General features: G+C 38.2%; 1 protein-coding gene across 3 annotated transcripts in view; it reads left to right on the forward strand.

Moving 5' to 3' along the window:
- The window catches only part of LOC104420463 (probable disease resistance protein At5g66900), a 62,232-nt gene that overhangs the window by 3,316 nt on the left and 31,096 nt on the right, over positions 1–27,820 (forward strand). The window contains exon 6 of one of the 3 annotated variants that reach the window (XM_039301868.1): positions 53–345. The exons of 1 other annotated variant lie outside the window; for it this stretch is intronic. In XM_039301868.1, the coding sequence (XP_039157802.1) occupies positions 53–99 (47 nt within the window). In that variant the 3' untranslated portion in view covers positions 100–345. Of the gene's footprint in view, positions 1–52; positions 346–27,557; positions 27,679–27,820 lie in introns of those variants that run through there. One more of the 3 variants, XM_039301867.1, reaches the window with a different exon arrangement.

A 27,820-nucleotide genomic window follows, 5' to 3' on the forward strand; every position in this document is an offset into this window, starting at 1 on the left:
AATTCAGTTTGTTGGTAGTTAAATTATTTAACCTTCTATGTTCATGATGCAGATGGAAGATTCTCAACACCTTGGCCGAATCTTCAATTACCTAGCTGAGGCTCTTGTCTTGAACTTTGAGACCAACCAAACCAAGACTTATGCTTTGCCGGATTTCATTGAGAAAGCATATAAGCTCAAAGCCCTAATAGTAACAAACTATAGCTTCTTTACAGCTGAGCTACGCAATTTCCAAGTCATTGGGTCTAGTTTAAGGAGGATCAGGCTTGAAAGTGTCATGGTTTCTTTCCAAAGCATGGGAAAACTATACTTACATAGTCTACAAAAGATATCATTTTTCATGTGTGACATAGGGCAGGCTTCAACGTCAGATGATGCCAAAATCTCCGATACAATGCCAAACTTAGTGGAGCTCAACATCGACTATTGTAATGATCTTGTGACATTACCAGATGGCATCTGTGAGATGAAGCTTCTAAAGATGCTTAGCATCACAAATTGCCATAATTTCTCTACACTCCCAGAACAGTTTGGGCAATCGACCTCTCTTGAAGTGGTTAGGCTTAATTCATGCACAAATTTGTTACAATTACCAACCTAGATTGGAAACCTCCAAAAATTGATATCTCTCAATATATCTGATTGCTTGAGGCTGAGTACTTTGCCTAGTCAAATTGGTCAACTGAATAATCTCAAAATGATAAACATGAGAGGATGTCTGAGATTGTCTGTGTTGCCATGGTCAATTGTGAGGTTGAGGAACTTGAAGAAGGTGATTTGCGACAAAGAAAGATAAGTCTTGTGAGAGCTTCTCAAAAACAGTCTCAATAGTTTGAATATAATGGTACCAGAAGAAGAGGCTAACTTAGATTGTGTGATTAAGAAGAGGGCAATCCACCAATCTTTGAGCTTTTTGTATATGTTAAAAGTGTTGTCTTTGAACCATTTTATTTATTGGTTTCTTTTTTGCTGTTTGTTCTATTTATTTCCTATAGTTTGCACTTTTTTTTTTGGGAACATGACAAAGATTCTTGAACTTTAATTTAATGTATAGTATAATATCTAATTTTTAATTTGTTCAATATTATCTCTAGACAAGAACCCAATGTTTGAATATTTAATTTATTCAATGGATCCTTAGATTTTAGTACATAGTCAAATTAGTCCTTAGATTATGAATTATATTGAATTAATTACTGATGACATTGAACATTTTCATAGATTAACTTGAATATGTACTAAAAGCTTATAAATTATATTGAATTAATTAAAAGATCATAAACCACGTTGTATATTGTGCAAAAATTCAAGGATCCTATCAAACAAATTAAAGGCTCAAAAATCACATTATAGATTAGATCAAAGTTTGATGACTCTTTATAACATTATCTTTTTTTTCCCGATACGAGCAGTGCCACATCATTTTTTTTGTTTGTTTTTGAGCTGGAATTTTTTTGTCCTTCTATTTTTTCTTCTTTCCATTTTTTTTCTTGCTTTCTTCCTCCTCCCCCTTCGTCTACCCACCAACAACGCCGCTGCAAACCATAACTTGTGGCGCCTTACCTCCGCGACCACTTCAGCATCTCCTTGTCTATCTCTCTCCCTCCGACCACAAGGTTCTCTCTGTCACGAATCTGAAGTGCAAACTCAAATCCGAGCAGCTGCAACCTCGTATTTGAGGTCGTGGTGGCCTTAAATCAGAGGTTGCGAGCCTGAGATCTGAGAGAGAGAGAGAGAGAGAGAGAGAGAGAGAGGTGCTTGCAATGTTATCTGAGCAAAGCTTTTGGAGGTGTTCGAGTGTGGCTTTGGTGGTGGTGGCTATCGGAGTGGCGCAGCAGCAGACGATCGTGGCCGGTGGTGGCATTGCTTCAGCAACGGGGGCGGTGTGGGGGGAAGACTAGTAGATGATAAAAGGAGGTAGGAGATAGAGAAGATTGTAGAAAAAAAATTAGGCTTTTTAAGGTTTGGATTTTTCATTTATTTTTTTTTGTAAATTCCTCACCTGGAAATGACTTATAACTGTCCCTAATTATTTTACAGGTCCCCATTTTATCAGTCTATCATCCACTTGACTTGAGCCATCCGATGTCCCCACATCCTCTGGATGGAACTTTTTAATGGGGAATAGTTGATTAATTTGGCAATTGTAAGGTCTTGGTTTTCATGATTCATTCAACATATATAGGATGGTGAAAGTAATAAATTCAATCAAATTTTAATTTTTATGTATGATCATATCTTATATCTATTTTACAAGTCACTACGCGTGCTCCATGCTCTCTCATTCACGCGTCCCTACTTGAGCTTCCTAAGAAGATGATGAATGAAACTTGCTACTTCTTCCTTCCCAAGTGAATTGAGTGACCACTACGATAATTCCTAGCGATTAATTAGATTTTAATTTGGCTGATTATGATGTTGGGTCACTTATCCATAACAGTATATTCTTTTTTCTCGTAATATATTTAATTTCAAAGGAATAATTTGAGAACGTGTAAACTAGAGAACAAAATACAAGTCCTCGAAATTGACCAGAAGTTCATTAATTGGAATCACTCGACCCCGCACTAGCTTCTAAAGAAGCATCTAACTTATTAGCCAATTATTAATGTGCCTCCGTGCGATTATTTTTCTTTTACTTAATCACTTTTGTCAAGTCTTGTCTGACATAGAAGTCTTGTCTGACATAGAGAAATGAGTAATAAAGCGCAGTAACCAGAAACCACCATGCTTGAATAAAAATTATATTGCTTCCCGCAGAAATTATTTTGAGAGAAATTTGATCGTCTTTCTTGTGAACTTTTGATTATATTATTGTTCCTTCTAGATGGATTGGACCGTCGTTCATTGCCTACTGGGGTGGGAAGAAGAATAGAAGGCATGAAGAAGAAGACTGGGAAACTTACACCGCAAGAGTTGATGAAGTTTCCGCGTAGGGTCTAGGCGAAAAGGCCACGTCACTGAGGTCATCTTTTTGATGTAATCCAGCTATTAGACACGTAAGGCTTAAGACGTGTTTGGTAACGATTCTATTTTCGAGAACTGATTCTGAGTAAAAGAACGTATTTGGTAATTGTCCAAAATTTCTGATTCTGGAATAGAATTGTATTTAATAACGTGTTAATTGATTATGTTTCAAATTAATTTATTTTAATTTTTAAATAATTTTTTTTTACTTTTTTACTTTTTTTTTTTTTTTTTTTTCCTTTTTCTCTTATTATTCTTTTTCTTCGGCGATCGGCTGAACGAGGGCCGGCAACCTCATCGGAGCGTTGCAAGCCCTCGCGAGTCGGCCCTCGTCGGCCGAGCCTCGTTGGGGCTGGGCGAGGCTCGCCCTGGCCACCGGTAGGGCTAGGCAAGCCTCGCGGACCTCACCCTGGCCTGGCAAGTCTCGACAACCCAGAGGCGGGCGACGATCGCGGGATGGCGGAAGGGAAGAAGAAGAGTTTTATTGTGTTGATTCTTTTTTTGATTCTTGGACATAGAATCATATATATTTTATTCTTGGACATAGAATCATATTATTTTATTCTTGGACATAGAATCATATTGGGAAATAGAAGAAGAGTTATATATATATATATATATATTATTCTCAAATCTTGTCCAAAACTGATTCCGGGAACAAAATTTTTATTAAACGCAATTATCGTCCCAAACTGATTCTGGGAATAAAAAAATCAGAGTCATGCATTGTTTGGCACGTTACCAAACAGGGCCTTAGCAACACGTAATGCATTATGTCACCAAGATATTTTGTCATCGGACGCCTTATTTCATGGTTAACCCGATACAAACTTCCAAGGAAAATTTTGACTCAAAAAGGAAGAGGGATGTACAAATAACGGGTGCACTGGGATCTCCAAAATTTAAGAAAATTTGCAACTTGCAAGACAAGTTTGTCATTTCAGAAGATTCCTTTTCAAAGCATGATCTGTCATCCTATTGAAGCATTGTTCGAGCTTAATGAGATGACTTACCTAGTTGAATTTTACTACAATAGCATTTACTTATACCTCTATAAAGTCTCCGAGCACTCTAAGCATTTTAGGGTACTCTTATCTAAACATGTTTAAAGTTGGAGTTCCAATTCTATTATAACATTAAAAGGCACATATTGTGAATCAATTCAATTTTCATAATTAATTAAGGAATACGCTTTTCCCTTCGGTGTGAGATTCAATTCATTTTTGTCCTATTTGCTATCCTAAATGCTTGCTAAGACCAGCTCCTTTTTTGAGCCTTATTGCTCTAGCGATCACTTCCGGTCCTCTTTGGATGGAGCCATTACAATGTTGAACCAGATCAAGCCGAAAGGTCGACCAATTAATTCAAAACTCCAAGCCTAATGGATGTTCATATTCTCATTAAAAAATAATTTCAAAAGAATAACTACTTTCACAAAAACTAATTTCAGCTTTCCAAACACCAATGTTATATAGAATCAGCTAAAAGGTATCATGTCCTCCAAGAAGATCTACTTGCCCCAATAAGCGGCGCTATAAAAATGGCTCTATTATTTCAAAACCTGCATACATGCATCAGTGAATATGAAATTAAAGGGATAACTGTAATGGGAGTCTTAATTATTACGAAAGTGTAATTGAGTTTTAAAATTTTAAAAAATACAATTAAATTCTAAGACTTTCATTAAATACAATTGAGCCCTAAACTTTTAAGAAATGTAGTCAAGTCCTAAAAATATTCAAATAGGTTAAATATAAGTGCTTTTGTTGATTACATTTTTTGAAAGTTTTATGACCCGATTGCACTTCGTGACAAGTTTTAGGATTTTTAATGCATTTAACTTTAACAAAAAATAAAGCTTTTTGAGGTTTGGATTATTTATTTAGTTTTTGTAAAATCCTCAATAGGAAATGATTTTTAATTGTCCCTATTTTACAGGTCCCTATCCTTATTAGTCAGAGTAGTTGAATGGTTTGGGTTAATATCCTGAAAAATTCAAACTGGTATATTTGTGACAAATTTACCAAAAACTATATTTTTAACCACGAAAAATTCCAAATTGGTATACCTATGACAAATTTACCCAAAACTAGTACACTTGTGACAAATTTACCCTCTGTTACTTTTCGTAAAATTTTATTATCAAATTATTAAGTTAAATGACACATTGGAGCTAACTGGTATACCAATTTGGAATTTTACGCTCCGTTTATCACAGTTTATAATTTTTGTGATTTTTTTGTGATATTAATCCAATTTATCGGAGGGCATATTTGTCACAAATTTATCAGTTTGGGGGGTTTTTTGCAGTCGAATAAATTAGTTTGGGATAAATTTGTCATAAATGTACAAGTTTATGATTTTTTATGATTAGTTGGGATAAATTTGTCGCAGGTATATCGGTTTGAGGTTTTTAAGTATTAACCCTTAATTCGAGAAACTTCCCGGATGATCACTAACATGTTCAGCCGGAGAATAAACTCTCTCTATCTCAGCTACCGCTTTCATAAAAAGAGTCTCTCTCACCTTTCCGTTCACCTCATTCTCCATTGTTGCTTCAAAGAATGAAACATTCCTCTTCCTTCTCGCCTCTGCAGAAAACCCAGAATAAAAAGCAGAGAAAAGCCTCCTCTGCAAATCTTCGGACTGGGTTTCAGTTCTTTGAAGCATCCTTGTGATCCATCGAAGGTTTTAATATTTTCTTGGATTGTTTGGTCTATGAAGAAAGAAAGAACCGGAAATGCCTGTTGATTTTGCAGGAGCTGCTGTGGGAACAGCATTCGGCGAGCTGTGCTCGCTTGTTAAGGAGGTAGCAAAAACTGTTGCCGCGTTTCATCCCCATCTCAAGAAGATCGAATCCACCCTGAGCGAGATGGACCCGACCATGAAGGACATCTACCATCTCTACGAACAGCTGGACCGTCTGGAAGAGATGGATCCGATCAAGAAACTACTGGATGAAGGCAAAAAACTGGTCAACAAGTGCTTGAGGATCCACTCGTTCAACTGGTGCAAGAAGTATACGCACTTGAACAAGCTGGCCAAGTACAACGAGGCTATCCGCGAGAAGTTCCCGTAAAAAACCATGCGGAGATGCTGATGAAGATGGACGAGATCATGTCCAGATGGTCTGGTCAAGCAAACGGTGGAGGCGTCCAGAGCGGGCTCGGGACTTGGGGCAACCTTGCCGTCCCTGCGGCCCCTGCTTTGATGGTCGGGGCAGAGGTGGAGGCGTCCATGAGGGAGATCAAATTGCGGTTGCTCAAGGAGGGAGTGTCTGTGATTGTTGTGACCGCCCCGGGCGGGTGCGGGAAGATCACCTGCTTAAGAAGTTGTGTCATGATGGGGAAATTAAAGGTACGTGTTGATCAGTGTTTTGATTGATCCAGAACTAATTAATATCGGGATGAACTTATTGGTTTATTCTTGCCTATTGGTCACCTTTAATAGTCTTCTAGTTAACCATTTCTGTGTGTTGGAGCTGTTACCGAACAACGTTCCAATTTTAGACATATTTGAATGATTGAATCCCATTCCCTGTTCTCTCTGTCAAGCAATATAGAATCCTGTAGACGTGAATGTTTGACAAAGAATTAATTGGGTATTATGCACATGGATTCATTAAGTAAAAGAATCTTTTCCTCATCGTTTCATTTAAGGTTAATATCATGTCCAATCCGATAGATATTTCCCCGGCTTTTAGATGTGCAATAACTCGCTCTGATTGATTGTGCTGGGCGCCTTTATTAATCAGCTGAACCCTTCTCTTCACAGTCATAAGCTTCAGATCTCTTACTTTTGCTATATTGTATATGCTTAGCTCTGTTCCTTATCCTATCGAATTCAATAAACTAAGTGTTGTGGCAAACTTTCATACAATTAGCAAGCGATAAGAGTAAAACTTACTGTGGTTTCCATATAGGCAAGTTCAACAACATCATGTTCGTCAGAGTCTCGAAGAAACCCAATCTGATAGACATTGTCCAGTAAATGTATCAACATAACGGTTTAGAGGCGCCCAAGATTGAAACAGAAGATGGTGCATTTAGTTGCTTGGAGCAACTGCTCAACAGATTAGGACAAGATCCCGTGTTGCTTGTGCTGGACGATGTCTGGGCTGAATGGGAATCAATCCTTAAGAAATTTGTCTGCAACGGCATAAAAGATTACAAGATTGTGGTGACATCAAGATATGAGTTTCCTTATTTTCGTCCTGTGCATCACCTGAAACCACTGACTCATAATGAAGCCGTAAAATTATTTCGTGAATCAGTTGCTGTTGATGACAGAAGCATGGATGCGCCAGATGATGAGACCTTGGATCAGGTACGCTCTTTTTTGCGTGCATCCCTTACTTTGATCTCTTTTATCAAAGAGAGACCTTGGTTTGTTCAATTGACGTTTCCTATCAGTTTTCAATGATTGTATCCGATTTCTTTTTCTTTTCCCATTGGCAGATAGTGAAGCACTGCAAAGGATTGCCACTGGCTCTTACAGTCGTTGCCAAGTCTCTCCGAGGAAAGGATCGTCCAATCTGGGAAAGAAAGCTTCTTGATGGTCTGAAGGTCATTCCCCTTTGGGTTTGGACAGCGAGATTCTAGATTGCCTCAGGAAGAGCTTGGATGACTTGGATGGTGACCCTTCAATCAAGGAACGTTTCATGGACCTCGGGTCATTTCCGGAGGATTGCAAGATCCCCGCCACCGCCCTTATCGATATGTGGGTGGAATTGTACAAGCTAGATTTCAAAGGCGTGCGTGCTATTGATGACCTCCACGAACTCATTTACAGGAACCTAGCGGATCTCATAGTCACCGGGTATGGCTCTGAAGTTCGTTTTGTTCTCTCATTCCAACATTTCTAGTTTTCTACTGCTCTAAGAGTAACTTGTCAGATTCTAGTTTTTCCTGATACGTGACAGTTAGAATGCACGTGTGAAATGGACAAGGGCATAATGAGATCTTTGCAGAAGATTGGGGGTGTAATTTATGCCATTTGATGACTCATGGCTAACCCCAATAAGTTTAGTTTTCCGGTACCGTGACAAACAATCCTGTTTCCCCAAAATTGGCATTCTAGATCTTTCAAATCCACACCACCTGACCTTTAGCTATAGTGTGTTCGGCATTGTGAAGGTTGATGATTTATACAGAGGCCTGTAAAGAACATTTTTAACTTCCGACTTAATTTCTCAAAGGTGGGAAAGATCATATGTCCTCTTTTACTTGATTTCATCAAATACCTGACACTAAACACCAATGCTTACATCCAAGTGTTTGATTGCACACATACAGGAAAGATTCAAGTGAGGACAATGAATCTTACAATGGCCACTATGCTATGCAACATGATATGCTTAGAGAGCTAGCTATCATGGAGTGCGATGAAGGGGAAATAGAGAAGAGAGAGAGAGACTCATTCTGGAGTTGATTGGAAATAATTTTCCTGATTGGTGGAGCAAGCAAAAGCAACAACCTCTTGGCGCTCATCTAGTCTCCATCTCCACAGGTTAGTTTCTCTCTCTCTCTCTCTCTCTCTCTCTCGGTAGTCAGTTATCTTCTAACCTTCTATAATTATAATGCAGATAAAACATGTCACGCCCCGGACCCCGAGCGCGTGCCCATCCCTATCTGGTCGATAATAATTTGCGACTTCCCAGGACGAGTCGCCGACCCTTTCCATTTTATTGCACATGCGGAAGCAAAAAGAAATCCCCTGACAGTAATCATCTCAGGATAGAAAAGCAGGATAATAGATTCACAAACAAACATGCTTTTTATATATACACTGAGTCATACACAGGTCTATGGCCAAAAGACTACAAAAGACGGCCTTCCAAAAGAAGCGGTCCTAAGCGACCTACGCTTCCGATCACCTCCTCTCGCTCCGGGTCCTCCACTCGACGACCCCTGAAAATGTTGTCCCACAATGGGGTGAGATATCATCTCAGCGAGTCTAAGCTCTAAACCCCAATTAGGAGGGAAATACGCCCAGAAGCGTCCTAAGCACGCAATCACACAATCAAGGAGACTTACCTCGTCTCAGACCCACCCTGCAGGTCAGTACAATTTATCTCAAAGACAACATGAGAGCATGAGCAACAAATAAGCTCTAGTAATTGAAACGCCACACTCAATTAATCATGTGTTCCTAGTTTTGATCTTGACATATAGCACGGCCTACTCTCAGTTCGGCGGTCTTCTGGCATTGCCATGCATCGTCTCATCCCATTGAGCACGGCACGTCTCTTTATCAGACGGCTTTCCCGAAGGAGCATAGGGTCCAGAATCAACTGCGACCGGCTTCCCGTTGTCCAGGGGGTATCCCACATTGGGATAACGTCCAGCTCAATAGCCCGGGACGATTTCTCATAACCATCACACGATCACTCAAATATGGCCTAGGGCACCGTGCATTGCACTCAAATGCTTCAATTAAAATGGTGAGCCTGGCCTTTTTCTTCGTATTAGAAATTCACATGAAATTACTCATGTGTGGGTACACGGTCAACTTGATCCAGAAAAATTGATATTCATCCTTTTTGAAATCCCACTATTTCATATAGTACTAAAAACTATTTTTGGTGTCAAAACCCGACACCCGGGATTTTCTGAATAAATATTGGAAATTCACAATCTTTTGGAATTAAATACCAAAAATCAAATCAGCACTCAATTTGCATAATTTAATACTCAATTGTAAAAATTAACCACGCCATTGCAATCAGCACGAAATTCCAGTCACCGGCTATCCCGGCCTAATTTCTGGAAAATAATTATTTATTTATTAATTACTGAAATTAATTAAATAAATCAATTTAAATTCTAAAAATACTAACCTAGGCCAGAATTATTAAATTAAATACCAATACGGACTCGGAAAATTCCCGAACCCTTCTAGATAAATAGTACAATTTATTTAGGCCTTAGCTAAACCATGCTAATCACCTAACATGCTCAATTAAATAATTCAATTTATAATTTAATCTAACTAACCACCTAATTCCTAATAAAATAAATCTAACACCCTTTAAACGTCATTAACCTACTAAGCAGAGTTTAGAGTATAAACTCACCGGTGTATCGCGAAAACCGGTTCACCGCGACAACGGCGCAACGGCAGCTGAAATCTTAATTTTCGGTAGCGTCGACGGACTTGGGCCGGGCCTAAAACAGGCCCAACACAACTCAGCAAGGCTGAGTTTAGGTCTTGGGCTTCTGCAGGCTGCTGGTCGCGAGCTTGGGCCTTCTTCTTGGGCCCAAAATGGCTGAACTTCAAATGGGTTAAAACCAACTGAACTTGGGCCTGATCTTGGGCTTCAAAATCTGCTGGAGTTGGGCTTAAAATCACTGGGCTGATCTTGCTTTGAAGAAACTGTTGGGCTGATATGGGCTGAAGAAATGAAGTTGGGCTTCGTGCGTTGCTGCTGATCCACGAGAGGGCTTCGCTGGCAGCTGGATGCGGGAACAACCGAGACAGAAACGAAGCTGAGAAATTCGCTGGTGTCGAGCTGGCCAAAAATGAAATCGCTGAAGATGATGGCCGACGTGTGGACTGTGGGTGGACGACAAGAGCTGGTGGAGAAGGGGTGCACGGCGGCGGGAGTGGGCCGAAAACACACCGGGAGTTGCTGGAAACGTGGAGGCGTGCGTGGGGTTGAATGGTGGTCTTCTACGCTCGTTTGTTGACCGGAGGGGAACAAAGGCGAAGTGGAGAGAGCTGCTTGGTCTTCGGAGAAGATGCCGTAGACACGCGGCTTCGTTGGCGTGAATGAAGTCAACATGGTGGGCTTCGCTTGAATATTGACCAAGCATGCAGCAAATAAGGACGTGTCGTGGCTTGGAGATGGGGGAAAATTTGGTGTTTCAGTGGGTGAAGATGGAGAGCTGTCATGAAAGGAAAAATGAAAGGAAAGCAAGGCAGAGACCAAAACAAAGGAGAATTGGATAAAGGAGATGGACGGCAGTTGGATTTGCTTGCCCAAGAAGCTGCGGAGGGTAAGGATTGAAGAAGACGAGTTGGAGAAGCTCAAAGAGGGGCCAATGTCAGCAAATCTTATCTCCTTAATTAAACACATGTCTCCCCTATTACTTTCCAACAAATCAAACCCATAATTAACCATTTTGATGACAAAAATTGCAGCCATAGTCCAAGCTCCGAATTTCACTCTTTGGTATTCAAATTCTTCAGCAAATTCCCAGTTTAATGTCCAAATTTTGATGTAGAAAAAGTCCACGAAATTTCTATAAGTCCCTTTCGCCATACAGCTCAGCTTGAAAGCCCAAATTTCCTTCAAATGAGTCCCATCCGAATTCCCGTTAATTTTCCGCAAAAATCCCGGAATCTCTGAAAATTCTTCGGAGAATGAGTCGACGTTCATCAAATAGCTCGTGACACCACAGAACTTTCAATTTTTGAAATCGGGTTCAAATTCACGGTTATTTTCAATCCGGCGCGCTTTTAGCGTGACCTAGTCTATCGGGTAGCTTTTAGGAATTTTTAGTGCAATTGACCCGTGATCGATTTATCTCGAGTCACAATGTACATCTTTGACACATTGACAACTCTCAATTGTCGTGAAAATCTCAAGGTTTCAAATACGGACACAGGGTACCCAAAACGATAGAAAATCAATTTAGTGCCGATCGGTGAGAATTTTGCAATCATGTGGAATCACCCACATTTTGATCACTCATCTCAATCGAATCGACCTATCTCTGATCTCTGATCGATTTTTAAGTGTGCCGTAATGATCCTTGCAAACTAGCACGGTCGAGCAGTCGATTCCTGGTCGAATTCTCAAGTCTTTTGCATTAAAATTCCTTAATAATTTTCCCAGATAGTCTAGTTATCTCATGAGTGATCGGCTCAGAGAATAACACTATAGACGCGTCGACGAAAGGCCCGATTTATTCAATTGAAATCAGATTTGAAAAATCGGGATGTCACAAAACATTCTCAACTCCCTGGCCAAATCTTAAATTGGCTAAAGTTGAGGCTCTTGTCTTGAACTTCCAGAACGATATGCAATCTAAAACTTATGCTTTGCCTAAATCCATCAAGAAGGCAAATAAACTCAAGGCCCTAATAGTAACAAACCACAATTTCTTTCCAATTGAGCTATGCAATTTCCATGTCCTTGGATCCAATTTAAGGAGGATCAGGTTCCAACGCATCATAGTTCCTTTCCTAAGCATGAGAAATCTACACTTGCACAGTTTGCAAAAGATATCTTTTTTCATGTGCTATATCAGTCAAACTTCGACATCAAATGATACTAAAATCTCTGATGCAATACCAAAATTAGTGGAGCTCAACATTGACTATTGTGATGATCTTGTGACATTACCAAATGGCATATGTGAGATAAAGCCTTTGAAGAAGTTTAGCATCACAAATTGCCACAATTTCTCTGCTCTTCCAGAACAAATTGGGCAACTGGTCTCCCTTGAAGTGGTCGAGCTCAATTCCTGCATAACCTTGTTGCAATTACCAGACTCCATTAGAAGCCTTCAAAATGTGAGACTTCTCAATATATATGATTGCTTGAAATTGAGCGTCTTACCTAATCAAATTGGTCAAATGGTTAAGCTTGAGAGGATAAACATAAGAGGACGTCCAAAGTGGTCTGGGTTGCCAAGATCGATTGTGAACTTGAGGAACTTAAAGAAAGTGATTTGTGAGAAAGAAAAAAACCGGCATGTGGGGGCCTCTTAAGGACACTCTTCCTAGCTTGGACATAAGTCTGTTCAAAGAAAAACATAGCTTGGCTTGGCTTGAGTAAGACGAGGAAATAACGTCGACAGTATGTGGACTTTCGATCAAATATCCAAGGTTGTTTTGGGACTTTTTAATGTTGATGTGGACCGAGAAATCATACTTTCTTTAATATTTTCCAGTTAGGAAGTTTTTCTTTTAATTTTTCTTTCTTCCTTTCTTTCTTCCTCCTCCTCCTACCACCAACAATGCCGCTGCCAACCATAACGACTGTGTCCCTACCATCACCATCATCGCCAACACCTAAGTTGCAGCAACTTACCACCACTGAACACTTCGACATCGCCTTTTCTTTATCTCTTATTTCTGAGGTGCAAACTTAGAGATCTGAGCCTCTGAAACCTAATGTCCGAGGTCATGGCAGCCTTATGTCGGAGGTCGTGAACTCAAATATGAAGTAACGCACTTCAGATCTAATGAGAGAGAAGGGTGCCTGCAGTCTCATTTGAGCGAAGCTTCTGGTGGTGTTCGTGCACAGCTTTGGTCTGGTGGTGGTTGTTTGAGTGGCACAGCGGTGGACAATCGTTGGCGTGGTGGTGGTTTTGGCAGCAGGGGCTTCGGCAATGGTGGTGCTGCGTTCCTTTTCGCGAGAGAGAGATGCTACGTGGTGTTGGAGAAAACTCTCTTGGTGTTTTGAAGCTAACAAAACATCTTCGTCAGTCTAGTCTGAAGAGCTCAAGCCCTAAATGTTTAAGTCTGAAGATCTCTAAACTCTATCATCAAAGTCTGAAGATCTCTAGACTCTATCATCAAAGTCTGAAGATAGTTGGACTCAAATTTCAGAGTTTGCCCAAGTTGACAACTTTCCAATCTAATGGATTACGATTTTACAGATTGAATAATATCTTCAATGATTCGTTCTATTTTATGGAAGATCTCTAGCTGGACATAGCTAAAAAATTATTTGGTTATTCTTATCAAGATCTACCTCAATTTTAATATCTATTGAAGAATAAGCAAAATTTGGAAGGTTCTACTTATGGAAACTCAAGATCCTGATTGTATGGGCGAGGAGGATTGACGAGCTATCTTCCACATTCATTCGACAGCTTGAAGATCACCTTAATTGATTCATTCCAACGGATAGATTGGATAAACTCCTTTAGAAGGTGCTAACGGCTATGAAGGCATGAGAGAGTATTTAAAGGTGAAGCCATTGTTGTTCGAAGTGTGCGCTGATAGAAAAATTTCAAAGTCTGAATCTCTGAAGCTCTTTGTTCTCATGTTTCTTTGAGCTATAGTTGTGTACAAAGGAGAGAAACATATAAGGAGGATTTGTGTGTGTAATAGCTAAGACTTTCTACTGAAGAAGTCTACATCACAAGCTGTACAAATCTCTTTTGATTCATAGTGAAATCCAGCCGATGGGCTGTTAGCGTGGAGAGTGGATGTAGGCTTGGATTAAGCCGAACCATTATAAACCTCTGTGTTCAAATCTTCTTACCTTAATCTCTTTACTTATATTGTTGCACGATTTATTTGTTTAAGTGTTTTACTTCAAATCTTTATACTATGATTTATATTTCAAAGTTGATTGAATCATTTTAAAGTTTTGAAAAGAAAATTATAAACACTTATTCACCCTCTAGGTGTGTTTACTAGCCTTTATCAATTGGTATCAGAGCTTGTGTGCTTGAATGTTGGAAGTGTTTATACTTCTTAAGCTAAAGATCTATAGCTAGTATTTTGGCTCCAGGTTTGGTTGAAGGCCAAAGCAACACCAGACCACCCTACTTCGATGGGAATGAATATAACAAGATGAAGGCATTCCTAAGATCAAAAGATCCTTTGGAATGTGATGTAGTAAAAAAAGGGATCATTCCTAAAGCTACATCATCCACAGGGAAAGAAATAGCAGATGCAGGAGAATTGTCACAAACTGAAATAACAAAGAGACAAGCTCTTGATGCTAAAGCTATTTATTCTCTATACTGTGCTTTATCTCCTACTGAGTATAACATAATTTCATCTTGTGAAACAGCTAAAGAAGTCTAGGACATGTTGCATGTCACCTATGAAGGAACCGATTGAGTTAAAGAAACAAAGATTAATATCCTTCTTGGACAGTATGAAGCCTTCAAGATGAAGCCAGGAGAATCCATTACTGACATGTTTAGTCGTTTTACAGAAATAGTAAATGGCTTGGCATATCAGGGTCAGCCAATTTCAGGACCAATGAAGGTCAATAAGTTGCTGGGAGGACTCTCCAAAGACTGGAATCACGTAAAGACTTCCATAAGGGAAACACAAAGGATCATGCCTCTTTCTATAAACGAATTGGTTGGCACACTTCAGTCATATGAAGTCGAGCAAATCAATGAGGAAATAGATCCCAAAGGTAAGAAGTCAATTGCTTAAAGTCTAACGATGATTCTGATGATACAAATTCAGAAGATGACTTGGATGATGAGGAGCTAACACTTTTGATAAGAAAGTTCAGAAAGTTGAACATAAAAGGAAAAAAGGTTCAATGAGAAGAAACAGAGCAATCAAAGATTTCAAAAGAAATCAAATGAAGAAGATGAAACCAACAAGAACATTGTTTGCTTTGAATGCAAGAGAAATGGACACATCACCCAACTGTCCCTTGCTAAAGAAAAAGAAAGGAAAAACAAAAAAATTCAAGAAAGCACTCAAAGCTGAAACATGGAGCGACACAGAATGTGAAGACAATGATGAAGATTATGCCAACATTTGCCTTATGGCAAAATCAGGCTCAGATTTAGACTCAGATTCAGACTCAGACTCGGATAGTGAGGTCAAGGTTAGAAATTAAAAATTCTTACTAAAGTCTCAAAATATATAGATGAACTTTGTCTTAGCCTTAAAGCCTCTCTTAAAAGAATTTCTGAATTAAAAAAGGAGAATTCCAAACTAAGACAACAGGAAATGGCTTTGATTGAAAAAGTTGAAAACTTAAACAAATGTTTTGCTGAATCAAAAGAAAATGAAACTACTCTTTCAAAAGAAAATATTTCCTTGAAAAAAGACATTTGAAAGTTACTAAAAAGTTTTCGATAGGATATGAAAAGTTAGATAAAATTCTTTCAATCCAAAGACCCTATTTTAATAAGTCTGGCTTGGGAATGACACCAAAAACTATTCCCTTGATTGATTTTCCAAAGGTAAAGGAAAGAATAAAAAATAGACCCACAAAGTCTTTTTACAAGAATCACTTTCAAAAGGCTTTTGTAAAACCTGTTGGGTGAAGTGCTCTCAAGTACTCAAGGTGTAACAGCTTAAAACACTTTGAGAAGTAATGTCTAAAGTTTGGAAACTTGTTAAGAGAAATTGGACAAAGACTGTGTTTGGTACTAACAATGTTGGACTCAAGAAAGTGTGGATACCAAAGAAAGCTTGAGTTTTTTTATATAATTGCAGGTTACTATCAAGAAGAAGATCAAATGGTACATAGATAGTGGCTGCTCAAGGCACATAACAGGAGATTCAACTTGTTTTACAAATCTCTTACAAGTGAAAGGCGGAAGGGTATCTTTTGGTGGCAACAACAAATGAAAAATTGTTGGATGTGGAACCGTGAAGATAGGAAATCTCACAATAAAAAATGTCTTTAGTTGAAGGTTTAAATTATAATCTTCTCAGTATTAGTCAGTTGTGTGACATTGGATACAAAATCAATTTTCAAGAAGATACATGTTCTGGAATCAGCAAAGATTTCTCTCAATCATTCACTGGACAAAGACATGGAAATATCTATCTACTGAATATAAAGTCTAATAGTTCTCAATGCTTGATATCCATTCAAGATGAAGGTAATCTCTAGCACAAAAAGCTTGGACACATCAACATGAAGCAAATTGCAAAAGTATCCTCCAAGAAGCTAGTTCGAGGATTACCCAACCTGAAATATCAAAAACATGATCTATGCACACCCTACGTGCTAGGAAAACAAGTTAGAAATTCATTCAAATCAATAAATCATGTATCTACTAAACGTGTTTTGCAGCTTCTGCACATGGATTTGTTCGGACCAACATGAACTCAAAGCATTGGTGGAAAAAGATACTGTTTGGTAATAGTAGATGACTACTCTCGTTTTATTTGGGTATTCTTTCTTTCAAGCAAGTTTGAAGCATTGTCTTACTTTACTAAGTTTGCTAAGAAAGTTCAAAATGAAAAATATTATGCTATAACAAGTATTTGTACTAATTATGGAGGTTAATTTGAAAATCAAGACTTTGCTAAAAACTATAATGACTCTGGTTTTCAGCATAACTTTTCATCTTCATATACTCCATAGCAAAATGGAGTTGTGGAAAGAAAGAATCGTTCATTACAAGAAATGACAAGAACTCTTATAATAGAAAGTAATATTTCTCCTCGATTTTAGGCTGAAGCAACATCAACTGCTTGTTATATCATTAACAGAATTTTTCTAAGGCCTATTTTGGAGAAAACTCCTTATGAATTGTTCAAAGGAAAGAAGCCAATTGTCTCTTACTTTCATGTATTTGGTTGCAAATGTTTTATTTTAAAAAATGCAAATGATCGAACTGATAAGTTTGAAGAAAAATCAAATGAAGGGATTTTCCTTGGTTACTCAATGTCAAGCAAGGCTTACAGAGTATTCAACAAGAAGACTCAAACTGTGGAAGAATATTTGAATGTGAAGTTTGAAGACTCGATACAGAATTATACTAATCAAACTCAATTTGATGAATATGAATATGTGCAAGTTCCTACAAATTTAAAATCCCCCAAAGAAAACCAAACTTCAGAAGTGCAATAGCAAACTGAATCAGTAGCTCCAACTGAAACAGAGACTCAGCAAAATGACAAACCAATCAGCAACTGGAAGCATAAGTCTAGTCACCCTGCAGATCTCATTATTGGCAACATTGATGAAGGGATTCGTATAAGATCCAAAAGATGTGAAGAGTTTAGTGCTCTAGCACTTGTTTCAGAAATCGAGCCTAAGACAATAGATGAAGCCTTGATTGATGAAAGTTGGATTGAAGCTATGCAAGAAGAATTGAATCAATTCAGAATCAATAATGTTTGGGAACTTGTTCCTAAACCAAAAGGTAAGTCAATCATTAGAACTACATGGGTTTTTAGGAACAAGCTAGATCAACAAGGAAAGGTGGTCAGAAATAAAGCAAGACTCGTGGCAAAAGGTTATACATAAGAAGAAGGAATCGACTATGATGAAACCTACGCTCCAGTAGCAAGGTTAGAAGCAATTGGATTACTTCTTGCTTTTGCATGTTTCAAAGATTTCAGGTTATTCCAAATTAACGTGAAAAGTGCATTTTTAAATGGAGTTATCCAAGAAGAAGTCTATGTGGAACAACCACCTGGTTTTGAAGATCCAAGGAATCCAAAATTTGTCTTCAAGCTAAAGAATGCATTATATGGATTAAAGCAAGCACCTCGAGCATGGTATGAAAGACTAAGTAATTTTCTAATTCAAAATGGTTTTGCTAAATGTAAAGTAGATACCACTTTATTCATTAAAAGAGAAGGAAAATATTTTACACTTGTTCAAATTTATGTTGATGATATAATTTTTGGCTTTTCTAATGAAAATCTTTGTAAGAAATTCTCAAGATGCATGCAGGATGAATTTGAGATGAGCATGATGGGTGGGTTAAACTTCTTTCTGGGACTACAAGTCAAACAATCCAAAGAAAGAATTTTCATTTACCAAGAAAAGTATGCAAGAGATCTAATCAAGAAATATGGAATGGAAAATTGCAAGAAGACATAAACTCCAATGTCAAGTTCATCAAAGCTGGACAAAGATGAAGAAGAAAAAAGTGTAGACCAGAAGCTATACAGGAGTATAATTGGTTCACTTCTTTACCTTACTGCATCTAGGTCTGATATTTTGTTTAGTGTTTGTATTTGTGTTAGATTTCATCAAATCCCAAAGAATCTCACATGACTACTGTGAAGCGTATTATCAAATATGTTGCAACTACTTCTAAGTTAGGTCTATGGTATTCCAAAGAAGGAGACTTCAATCTCCTTGGATATTTAGATGCTAACTTAGCTGGCTGTAAAGTGGACAGAAATAGTACTTCAGGTACATGTCAATTGCTAGGAAACAGGTTAGTATCTTGGTTCTCAAGAAAACAAAATACCGTAGCTCTTTCAACGGCTGAAGCAGAATATATAGCACTTGGAAGTTGCTATTCTCAAATATTGTGGATGCAACAACAACTGAAAGATTTTGGAGTTGAAGATTCATGTACATAAATCAAATGTGACAATACCAGTGCTATTAATCTTACAAAGAATCCAATACTTCATTCAAGGGCAAAGCACATTGAAATTAAACATCATTTTATTAGAGATCATGTTCAAAATGGAGAAGTGGTGATTCAGTTCATCGACTCAAAAAAACCAACTGGCGGATATATTTACAAAGCCACTAGAAAAAATCATTTTGAATTCATTCGCTCAAGACTGAACATCATAAAGTCTAAGGATGTTCAGACTTTAAGGTAAAAGTCTGGAAAGACTCTAAGGTAAAGTCTTGAAGTGTTCAGACTCAGACGCAAAATCTGAAGGAGTTTTGATTCAAAATTACGTCTGTAAGTTTATAAATATACCATAATAGGTTTACATTTATTTTTGGTATATCGATATCTTCCTTTTATTTATTTTCTGACACTTTTATTTATGGTAGTTTTCTTTGTCAAAATATGGCAGTTTTCTTTTTTAAATTTGGCAGTTTTTGCCTTCCTCTACGACGGTTCAGTCTCCTCTTTTTGTTCCAGCTATATATACTTCTAGTTCATCATCTTCCTTTTTCACACCCTCTTTCGAAACCCTAGAGTTAAAAAAACTTCCACTTGCGATCTCTTTTCCCCCCTTGTTTACTCCATAAAAATCTCTTCTTTTTGTAGACATTCTGTCTTTTTCTCCCTTAAAGTTAACATGTCTTCAAGCAAGTCGTCAAGGCTTGCTGGCAAGGGACCACAAAGAGATACGAGGGACCTACTCGAGTTGATCTCACCGAGGAAAAAGATTCTCCTCAAAAGGATCAACCTAGTCAACAGTGACAAGAAGAAGAAGTTGTCGAGAATGTTGAACCGGTAAGAAGAACCCTAAGACCGAAACTTGCTTATTCTCTTTACAAGAAACTAAAAGAGGGAGGAACATATATGAATTTGATTGACGGATTTCTAAAAGAAAGGGGTTATAGAAACGAGACTATCTTTTTGCGTGAAATGGAAAAGTTAGGAGTGGCCGAGGAAGGAGAAGCAAAGAGAGCTTTTGAGAACATGACAAGTGATCCGTAGTTTGGTACCGCAAACCAGCCTTTGGATGATGATGAAAGACTATTTACTCAATTTCAATTGAGAATGGGTGTGGCTGTCAACTCTGTTTGCTCTGAGGAGTCATGAACAGGAAAGAATCTACTCGAAATTGCTGAAAAAAGGGGTCATGAACCCTAGGAGCGTGGATTTTGATTTCCTTGAGGCCTTTTGTACTGACTCTACAATTGCCTATCCCGAACTGACTACTTATTTCTATTCGAATCTATCGTTTTTGGATACGAATAGATTTCCCTTTACGTTTAAGGATAGGGAGTATGTGGTAGATGTTGACACTTTGGCTGACATAATCGGGGTGGAAAGATCGGGTTTGCAACCGATTAAAGTGTCCATTGCACATGCTACATTAGAGCTAGCTCGTGATAGAAGCCTAGAGGGCAAGATCTCCTATACAAGGATGAGCGCCTCTAACGTTCTACTCCACAAGATTGTGATTAATTGTCTCAGGCCTAAATTGACGTCAAAAATAGATGTTTCCAAGATGGAGGCAAAATTGATGTTTGCTATCAATGAAGGAGTTAGATTCTCTCCCCCACACACAATCCTGTTTCATATGTACAAGACTGTGGTTAAGGATAAGGGTCAATTTCCTTACTCCCCTATGTCTGACTAACTCTGCTCTTATGCTTGTTGGTTATAAAATGGTTATGAAGATGAAGCTGAGAGAGCTCAACAAGGCTCTTGAGGAATTGAAGGAGAAATCTCCTTCAAAGTTTGTCAAAGAATTTGCTGTTGCTGCAAAAAGGAAGGAAATGAGCCCATGGTTGCTCTTGAAAAGAAAAGAAGAAAAATCATCTTGCAGGACGAAGATGATGAAGATGATGATGATGCAATGACCCTTGCAGTATTAAGAAATTTGAAGAGCTTTGTTAGTTTTCGTGACAGAAGAGAGGAGCATGAGATGAGAGAAGGAGAGATAGAGAGAAGAGGTGAGGGAAGAAGAGAAGATAAAGCAACAGAAGAAGAAGAAGAAGGACAAGGAAGAGAAGAAGAGGAGAGAATGAGAAGAGAAGAACAAGAAAAGGAGAAGGAGAGTATGGCACAAGAGGAAAACGAAGAATCCCTTGAGCCATGTTTTGCAGTACCACCATCAGGAGAAGATGATGGAAAACATCACTCTGCTTCTGTAGAAGAAGAAGAAGAGCATGGCGAAGAATTTTCTACTCCACCTACTAGCACCAAAACAAGGGGAGTTACTGAAGTTAAAGGCACTTCATTGCCCATCTTTGCAAGTGATTTTAGTAGGTTAGGTGCAGACCCAGAGGATGTGTATGCCTCACATTTTCCAGAAGTTGAGGTATCTTCTCTGACAGAAGGTGAAAGGGCTGGAAATGAACCTCCAAGCTTCAAGACTCAGAGAACAGAGTCTGCAGGTCCAAGTGCGGTAATGGTCATTCAGCAGAATTTTCAAATTTGATGAATATAATGCTGTATCTCAAGAAGCAGATATATGGGATGGAATACAATAGGCGGGTCCTTAAAAAAGCTCTCTTGGCTACTTCAGTATCAATGCAGGATCAAATCGATGCCCTCAAAAAGCATGTACAGTCAAATGTGAAGGGTGCTGATTTGGAATCTTTGAAGGAAGCCTTTGCTAACCTTAAGAAGACGGCCCTGATTTTGATCATTTCTTTCATCAACTTTCTTTAATCCTCTGCCTTTTTACTGTGACAAAAAAAGGGAGAATATTGCAGATTTGATCAGAATTGATTTTTGTTTGGACTTGGACTTTTTTGGTTTATTCGTGTTTTGACTTTAAGACTTTGACTGGGTTGTTTGAACTTTCATTGTTCTGGTACTGTTTACTGGTATTATTAATGATTTGGTTTAGACTTTTGAACTTGCAGGTTTATGTCATACTTTTGAGGACAATTATTTTGTAGGACTAACATGTTTTCTGTGGTTGAGAAGTAATACAAATTATTCCTCAAATTATGTATAAGTTCTTCTTTGCAGGTCAAAAGTTTTCAAATCTGCCGAGATGTTTTGTCACTATCAAAAATGGGGAGATTGTTAGAGAAAACTCTCTTGGTGTTTTGAAGGTAACAAAACATCTTCGTCAGTCTAGTCTTAAGAGTTCAAGCCCAAATGTTTAAGTTTGAAGATCTCTAGACTCTATCATCAAAGTCTAAGATCTCTATACTCTATCATCAAAGTCTGAAGATAGTTAGACTCAAATTTCAGAGTTTGCCCAAGTTGACAGCTTTCCAATCTAATGGATTACAATTTTACAGATTGAATAATATCTTCAATGATTCGTTCTATTTTATGGAAGATCTTTGGCTGGACATCGCTCGAAAATTATTTGGTTATTCTTATCAAGATCTACCTTGATTTTAATATCCGTTGAAGAACAAGCAAAATTTGGAAGGTTCTACTTATGGAAACTCAAAAGATCCTAATTGTATGGACGAGCATGATTGACGAGCTATCTTCCACATTCATTCGACAGCTTGAAGATCACCTTAATTGATTCATTCCAACGGATAGATTGGATGAACTCCTTTGGAAGGTGCTAACGGCTATGAAGGCACGTGAGAGTATTTAAAGGTGAAGTCATTGTTGTTTGAAGTGTGTGCTGATAGAAAAATTTCAAAGTCTGAATCTCTGAAGCTAGCTCCTTGTTCTCACGTTTCTTTGAGCTATAGTTATGTACAAAGGAAAGAAACATACAGTGAGGATTTGTGTGTGTAATAGCTAAGACTTTCCACTAAAGAAGTCTACATCACAAGCTCTACAAATCTCTTTTGATTCATAGTGAAATCCAGCCGGCGAGCTGTTAATGTGGAGAGTGGACGTAAGCTTGGATTAAGCAGAATCACTATAAACCTCTGTGTTCAAATCTTCTTACCTTAATCTCTTTACTTATATTGCTGCACGATTTATTTGTTTAAGTGTTTTACTTCAAATCTTTATACTCTGATTTATATTTCAAAGTTGATTGAATCATTTTAAAGTTTTCAAAAGAAAATTATAAACACCTATTCACCCCCTCTATGTGTGTTTACTAGCCTTTATCACGTGGAAAGCACGGTATGGAAGTTGAACAAAAGGATGGCATAAAGGTTCATCGCGGCCAACTCGTCAAATTTTTAAGGGAAAAATATAAATTGAACCAATTTTCAATTCATCATTAGTATGAATTAAAACATTCAGGAGTAATATTGAATATTAAAAAGAAAAGTTCAAAGGTCACCACGTGTGGTGAAAACATTTCTTTGGGACGTGGGGAGATGGACTTTCACAATTAGGTATGGCCCATGAAAACGATTTTGGGGTTGAACATGAAAACGAATTGAACATGTATAAAACATTGCTTCTTTTTTTCATTCCCATTTATCCACTTTTGCTCTTTTAACACAATATATCTTACTCTTTTCGAAGCTAATCCTAAAAGTTTTTTTTTTGGAAGTGATTTTTAATTTCGACTTTTTACCTTTCTTTTTTACAAATCTTTCAACAAATACATTTTACATTTCTTACACCATTTCAAAATTTATTTCATAAACCAGTAATATTTCAAAATGTTTTTCATCAAACATTTCTTAAATCATTTAGGAACTCATTCCATAAATTAGTTCACAACGTAATACACATTTATAAACTTTCACAACACCTTCAATGACTTTCTCAAACCATTCTCAAATGAATAAAAAGTAATAAATGCCCGATTCGAAGTTATGCATCAAATATGCAAAATGCTGTAAACATTACTTTTTATCTTTTAGCCAAATCACAATGTACACATAATATACCTTATAATTTTTATTTTCAATATATGAATTTACAAATTCAAAAAAGAGATAGCACCACTTACCTAAAATGCCGAAACCAAACAACATGTACCTAAACCAGCCAACAATATCATAATCCTAGCAATTAAATAAGAATTGACATTAAACATAATAAAACTCTTAATTATGAAATGGCTAAACTATGTATAAATGCTAATAAAATGACTTTTGCATGTTAACAAATTGTTTACCCGAGGCGATTACTTAAATGTAAATACCCTACCAAATTGTTGCTCGAAAAGGACTCCAAACTCCATGGCCACACGACACCATGATCCAACTAAAAAAATCGGACTACGCAGTTTAAATTTCTCAAAATTCTGTATTTGAACTATAAATCCAGGTGTTGTGATATAAAGTTGAATCGGCTTGGTGGGATGTACGTGGCAACGGCCCTCCACTTTCTTCTTTTCCTCTCTTTCCTTTTCTTTTTTCTTTCTTTCTCAGCGAGCTCCCTGTCCCGAGCGTCCCTTTTCCTTTCAAATAACCAAGGCTCACTTTCTTGCTTTCTTTTGTTGACTTTTCAACCTTCTTTTCTTTCTTTTTGATCCCACCAAAAGCAAATATTAGACGGCCTCCCTTAATGAACTCGCCCACATCCCACTCGATGCAGCTGAAGCTTCCGTGTAAGTGTCATGTAACGTTCTCCAATAAGAAACAAAACTAAGAAGGAAAGCGGCCAAGAGGACTAGTCTCGGCCAGCTCCGGACAAGAGCATTGAAGTCTAGTAAGAAAGAGGAATGAAGATCAGCAAAGTAATTTTCAGTTATTGCTCATCTCGGAAGTTAATTTCGGCGGCAGAAGTATAGCCCAAGTGCTATAACTTAGCACCGGGGGACACTTAAATGCCATAACTTCAAAATGATACACTTGAGTGCCGGTTTCGAAGTTAAATAGGACACTTAAGTGCCGCTCCGGTGAAAATCCGGTCAAATGGCTGACGTAGCAACTTTCCGGCGAGTTTGGTCCAAAACGGCGTCGTTTTGCATCGACGTGGAGGAGAAAATGCAAAAACAACGTCGTTTCGCGTCGACGTGTAAATAATAATATAAAAATTAATTAAATTAAATTTAAACTTAATTTTATTTAAAATATTCAAAAAATTTAAAAAAATTAAGAATAATTTTAAAAATTAAAAAATTTAAAAAAATTTAAAAAGGGGGAGGGGGAGATCCAACGGGTGGCCGAGGGCGAGCCCTCACCGCCACCGCCTCCCCGTCGTCGCCGGGAGGGCTGGCGATGGAGGGGGAGGGTCGGTCGGGTCGCCGGCCCTCGGGCGACCGACAACGAGGGCTGCGAGCCCTCACCACGACCCCCCTCCCCACTTTTTTTTTAAATTTTTTTTAAATTTTTTAAATTTTTTAAATTTTCTTTTTTTTTTTAAAATTTTTTGAATATTTTAAATAAAATTAATTTTAAATCTAATTTAATTAATTTTTATATTATTATTTACACGTCGACACGAAATGACGTCGTTTTTGCATTTTCTCCGCCACGCTCGCATGCAAAACGACGCTGTTTTGGACCAAACTTGCCGGAAAATTACCACGTTAGCCATTTGGCCGGATTTTTGCCGAAGTGGCACTTATGTGTCCCATTTTACTCGATATTGGCACTTAAATGTACCGTTTTAAAGTTATGGCACTTAAGTGTCCCTCCGTGCCAAGTTATGGCACTCCAGATATCCCAACCTCTAATTTCGGCCTATGCAAATGGAAAGGACCCGAGCTAAACAAAAAAGACGAAAGAAAGAAAGTATCAATCAACCACCCATGAAAGAAGAAAGTGTTAGTATTATTAAAAATATCAAACTAATATTCCATGACATCTTCACGCTAAACTAATTTTCGTCATATAAAAAATCTTAAATAGGTATCATATGGCACATTTTATCCTAAAGGAATTTTTGTCTCAAACTGATACCCTATGACACTTGTCTCGCAAAAAATCTCAAATTGATATCCTTGACCTAAATTTATCATCCGTGAAAATGCTTACTTGTAAACACATGGGGATTTTTCACGTCGGATCTATTATTCTCGAAGTTAGATCCATCTTACAATCGTCTACCATATGTGTTTACATTTATGCATTATTGAATGCTCACAAAACATAGAATTTGGTTAGGATACTAGTTTGAGATATTTTGTGAGATTACAATTAGTTTAGGGTAAATGTGTGCATACACACATTGGGAAAAGAAAAAAAATCACTAGCATACTAGAAAAATACACAAATGCAATCGACAGCGCGAGAAAAGAATTAAGGAGAGAATTGAGAGCAAGAAAACGAGGGAAAAAGAGAGGGAAAACGAGGGAGTTTGGGAGAAAAATGTGAGTGAACTCTGAACAATTTGTGTGGGAGCTTGAATGCAAACATAGCCAGGATTCACGGTTGAATCAGCACTTGTTCCTTGGCCAAACATCACCTGATTCTCGGCCAATAAGTGTGCAACCAAAACCAGTAGTTGCTTATGATATTTGCAAGGGTAAAGACTCATGATTTTCATTGCTTTAGAGATTGAATATTTCAATAGTTTTGAAATATGGAAAGCTATTATTAAGTGATAAAATGTTTTAAATTTATTGTAATTTCCATATCTTATCAATCCCAAAAATTACCTTACTCTTGATTCCTCGAATTCTACATTACAAATTATAGTCGCAGTATCCGACCTCATCGAATATATTCGAAATACATTACCGAGTACCTAATAGGAGAATTTGTATTTTACCATCCACATCAAATACCTGCTTTTAATTTAAAAGCTCATATGGTTGGATAAAATGTTTTCAATTTTAAGTGGGATAAACCAAGTTTACCATAAAATAATCAATTCATGATACGAAGAAGAATAACACGCTTAACCAAACGCGTAAACAGAGCGAGGCCTCCAATGGTCGCTCCTCCTGAGAAACTTCCCGTACGATGACTATAACATGACTGGCCTGAGAGTAGACTTCCACTTTTACAAAGAGAGTCTCCTTCACCTTTTCGTTCGTCTCTTTCTCCATCGTTGCTTCAAAGACCAAGAAGCTCTTCTTCCTTCTTGCCTCTTCGAAAAGGCCCAGAAGGAAAAAAAAAAAGGAGATAAACTTCCTCTGCAAATCTGGGAAGTGGGTTTCAGTTCTAGCATCCTCGGTGACCCATCGAAAGTTTTGGATTCCTTGGCTTGTTTGGTCTGTGAAGACAGAAAGAACAAGAAATGGGGATTGATTTTGCAGGAGCTGCCGTGGGAGCAGCATTCAACGAGCTGTTCGCGGTCGTTAAGGACGTAGTCCAAACCGTTAGAGCGTTTGGTCCCCGGCTCAAGAAGATAAAAAACACCTTGGACAAAATTGAACCAATCATCAAGGAATGGGATGAGTTCAACAAACGGCTGGACCGTAGTCCGACAGAGATGCGTCCAATCGTGCAAAAGCATCCACCGGCTCCACGTGTGGAAGAAGTGTACGCACTCCAAGAAGCTGAAGGCATTCAATGCAGAATTACTGGGTGATTTCAAGCTTTACATCCAACTGCTGGATGCGAGAAACAGCGGTGAGATATTGTGGGAGGTGAAGGAGATGAGGATAGAATTCAAGCAAGTCAAGGAGTTGATCCGTTCCGGTCAAGTGAACGGCGTTGCCCTCCTGAGCGGACTCGGGGCTTCGGGCAACCTTGCAGTCCCTGAAGCGCCTGATTTCATTGTTGGGTCAGTGGTGGAGGCGTCCTTGAGGAAGCTCAGGGAGCAGTTGCTGGAGGAGGGAGTGTTTGTGATGTTGTGACCGCTCCGGGTGGATGCGGGAAGACGACCCTGCTTAAGAAATTGTGTCATGACAAGGATATTGAAGGTATGTGTGCTTAGTGTTTTGATTGATCCAGAACTAATTAAAGTAGGAAATTCATTGATTGATCCTTGCCAATCGGTCACCTCAAAGCCTTTGGTTTGCCATTCATGTGTATAGGAGCTGGTGCTTAAAAAATGTTTTGCTT

Source organism: Eucalyptus grandis, chromosome 9, assembly GCF_016545825.1.
Source record: "Eucalyptus grandis isolate ANBG69807.140 chromosome 9, ASM1654582v1, whole genome shotgun sequence".
NCBI classification, from domain to species: Eukaryota; Viridiplantae; Streptophyta; class Magnoliopsida; order Myrtales; family Myrtaceae; genus Eucalyptus; species Eucalyptus grandis.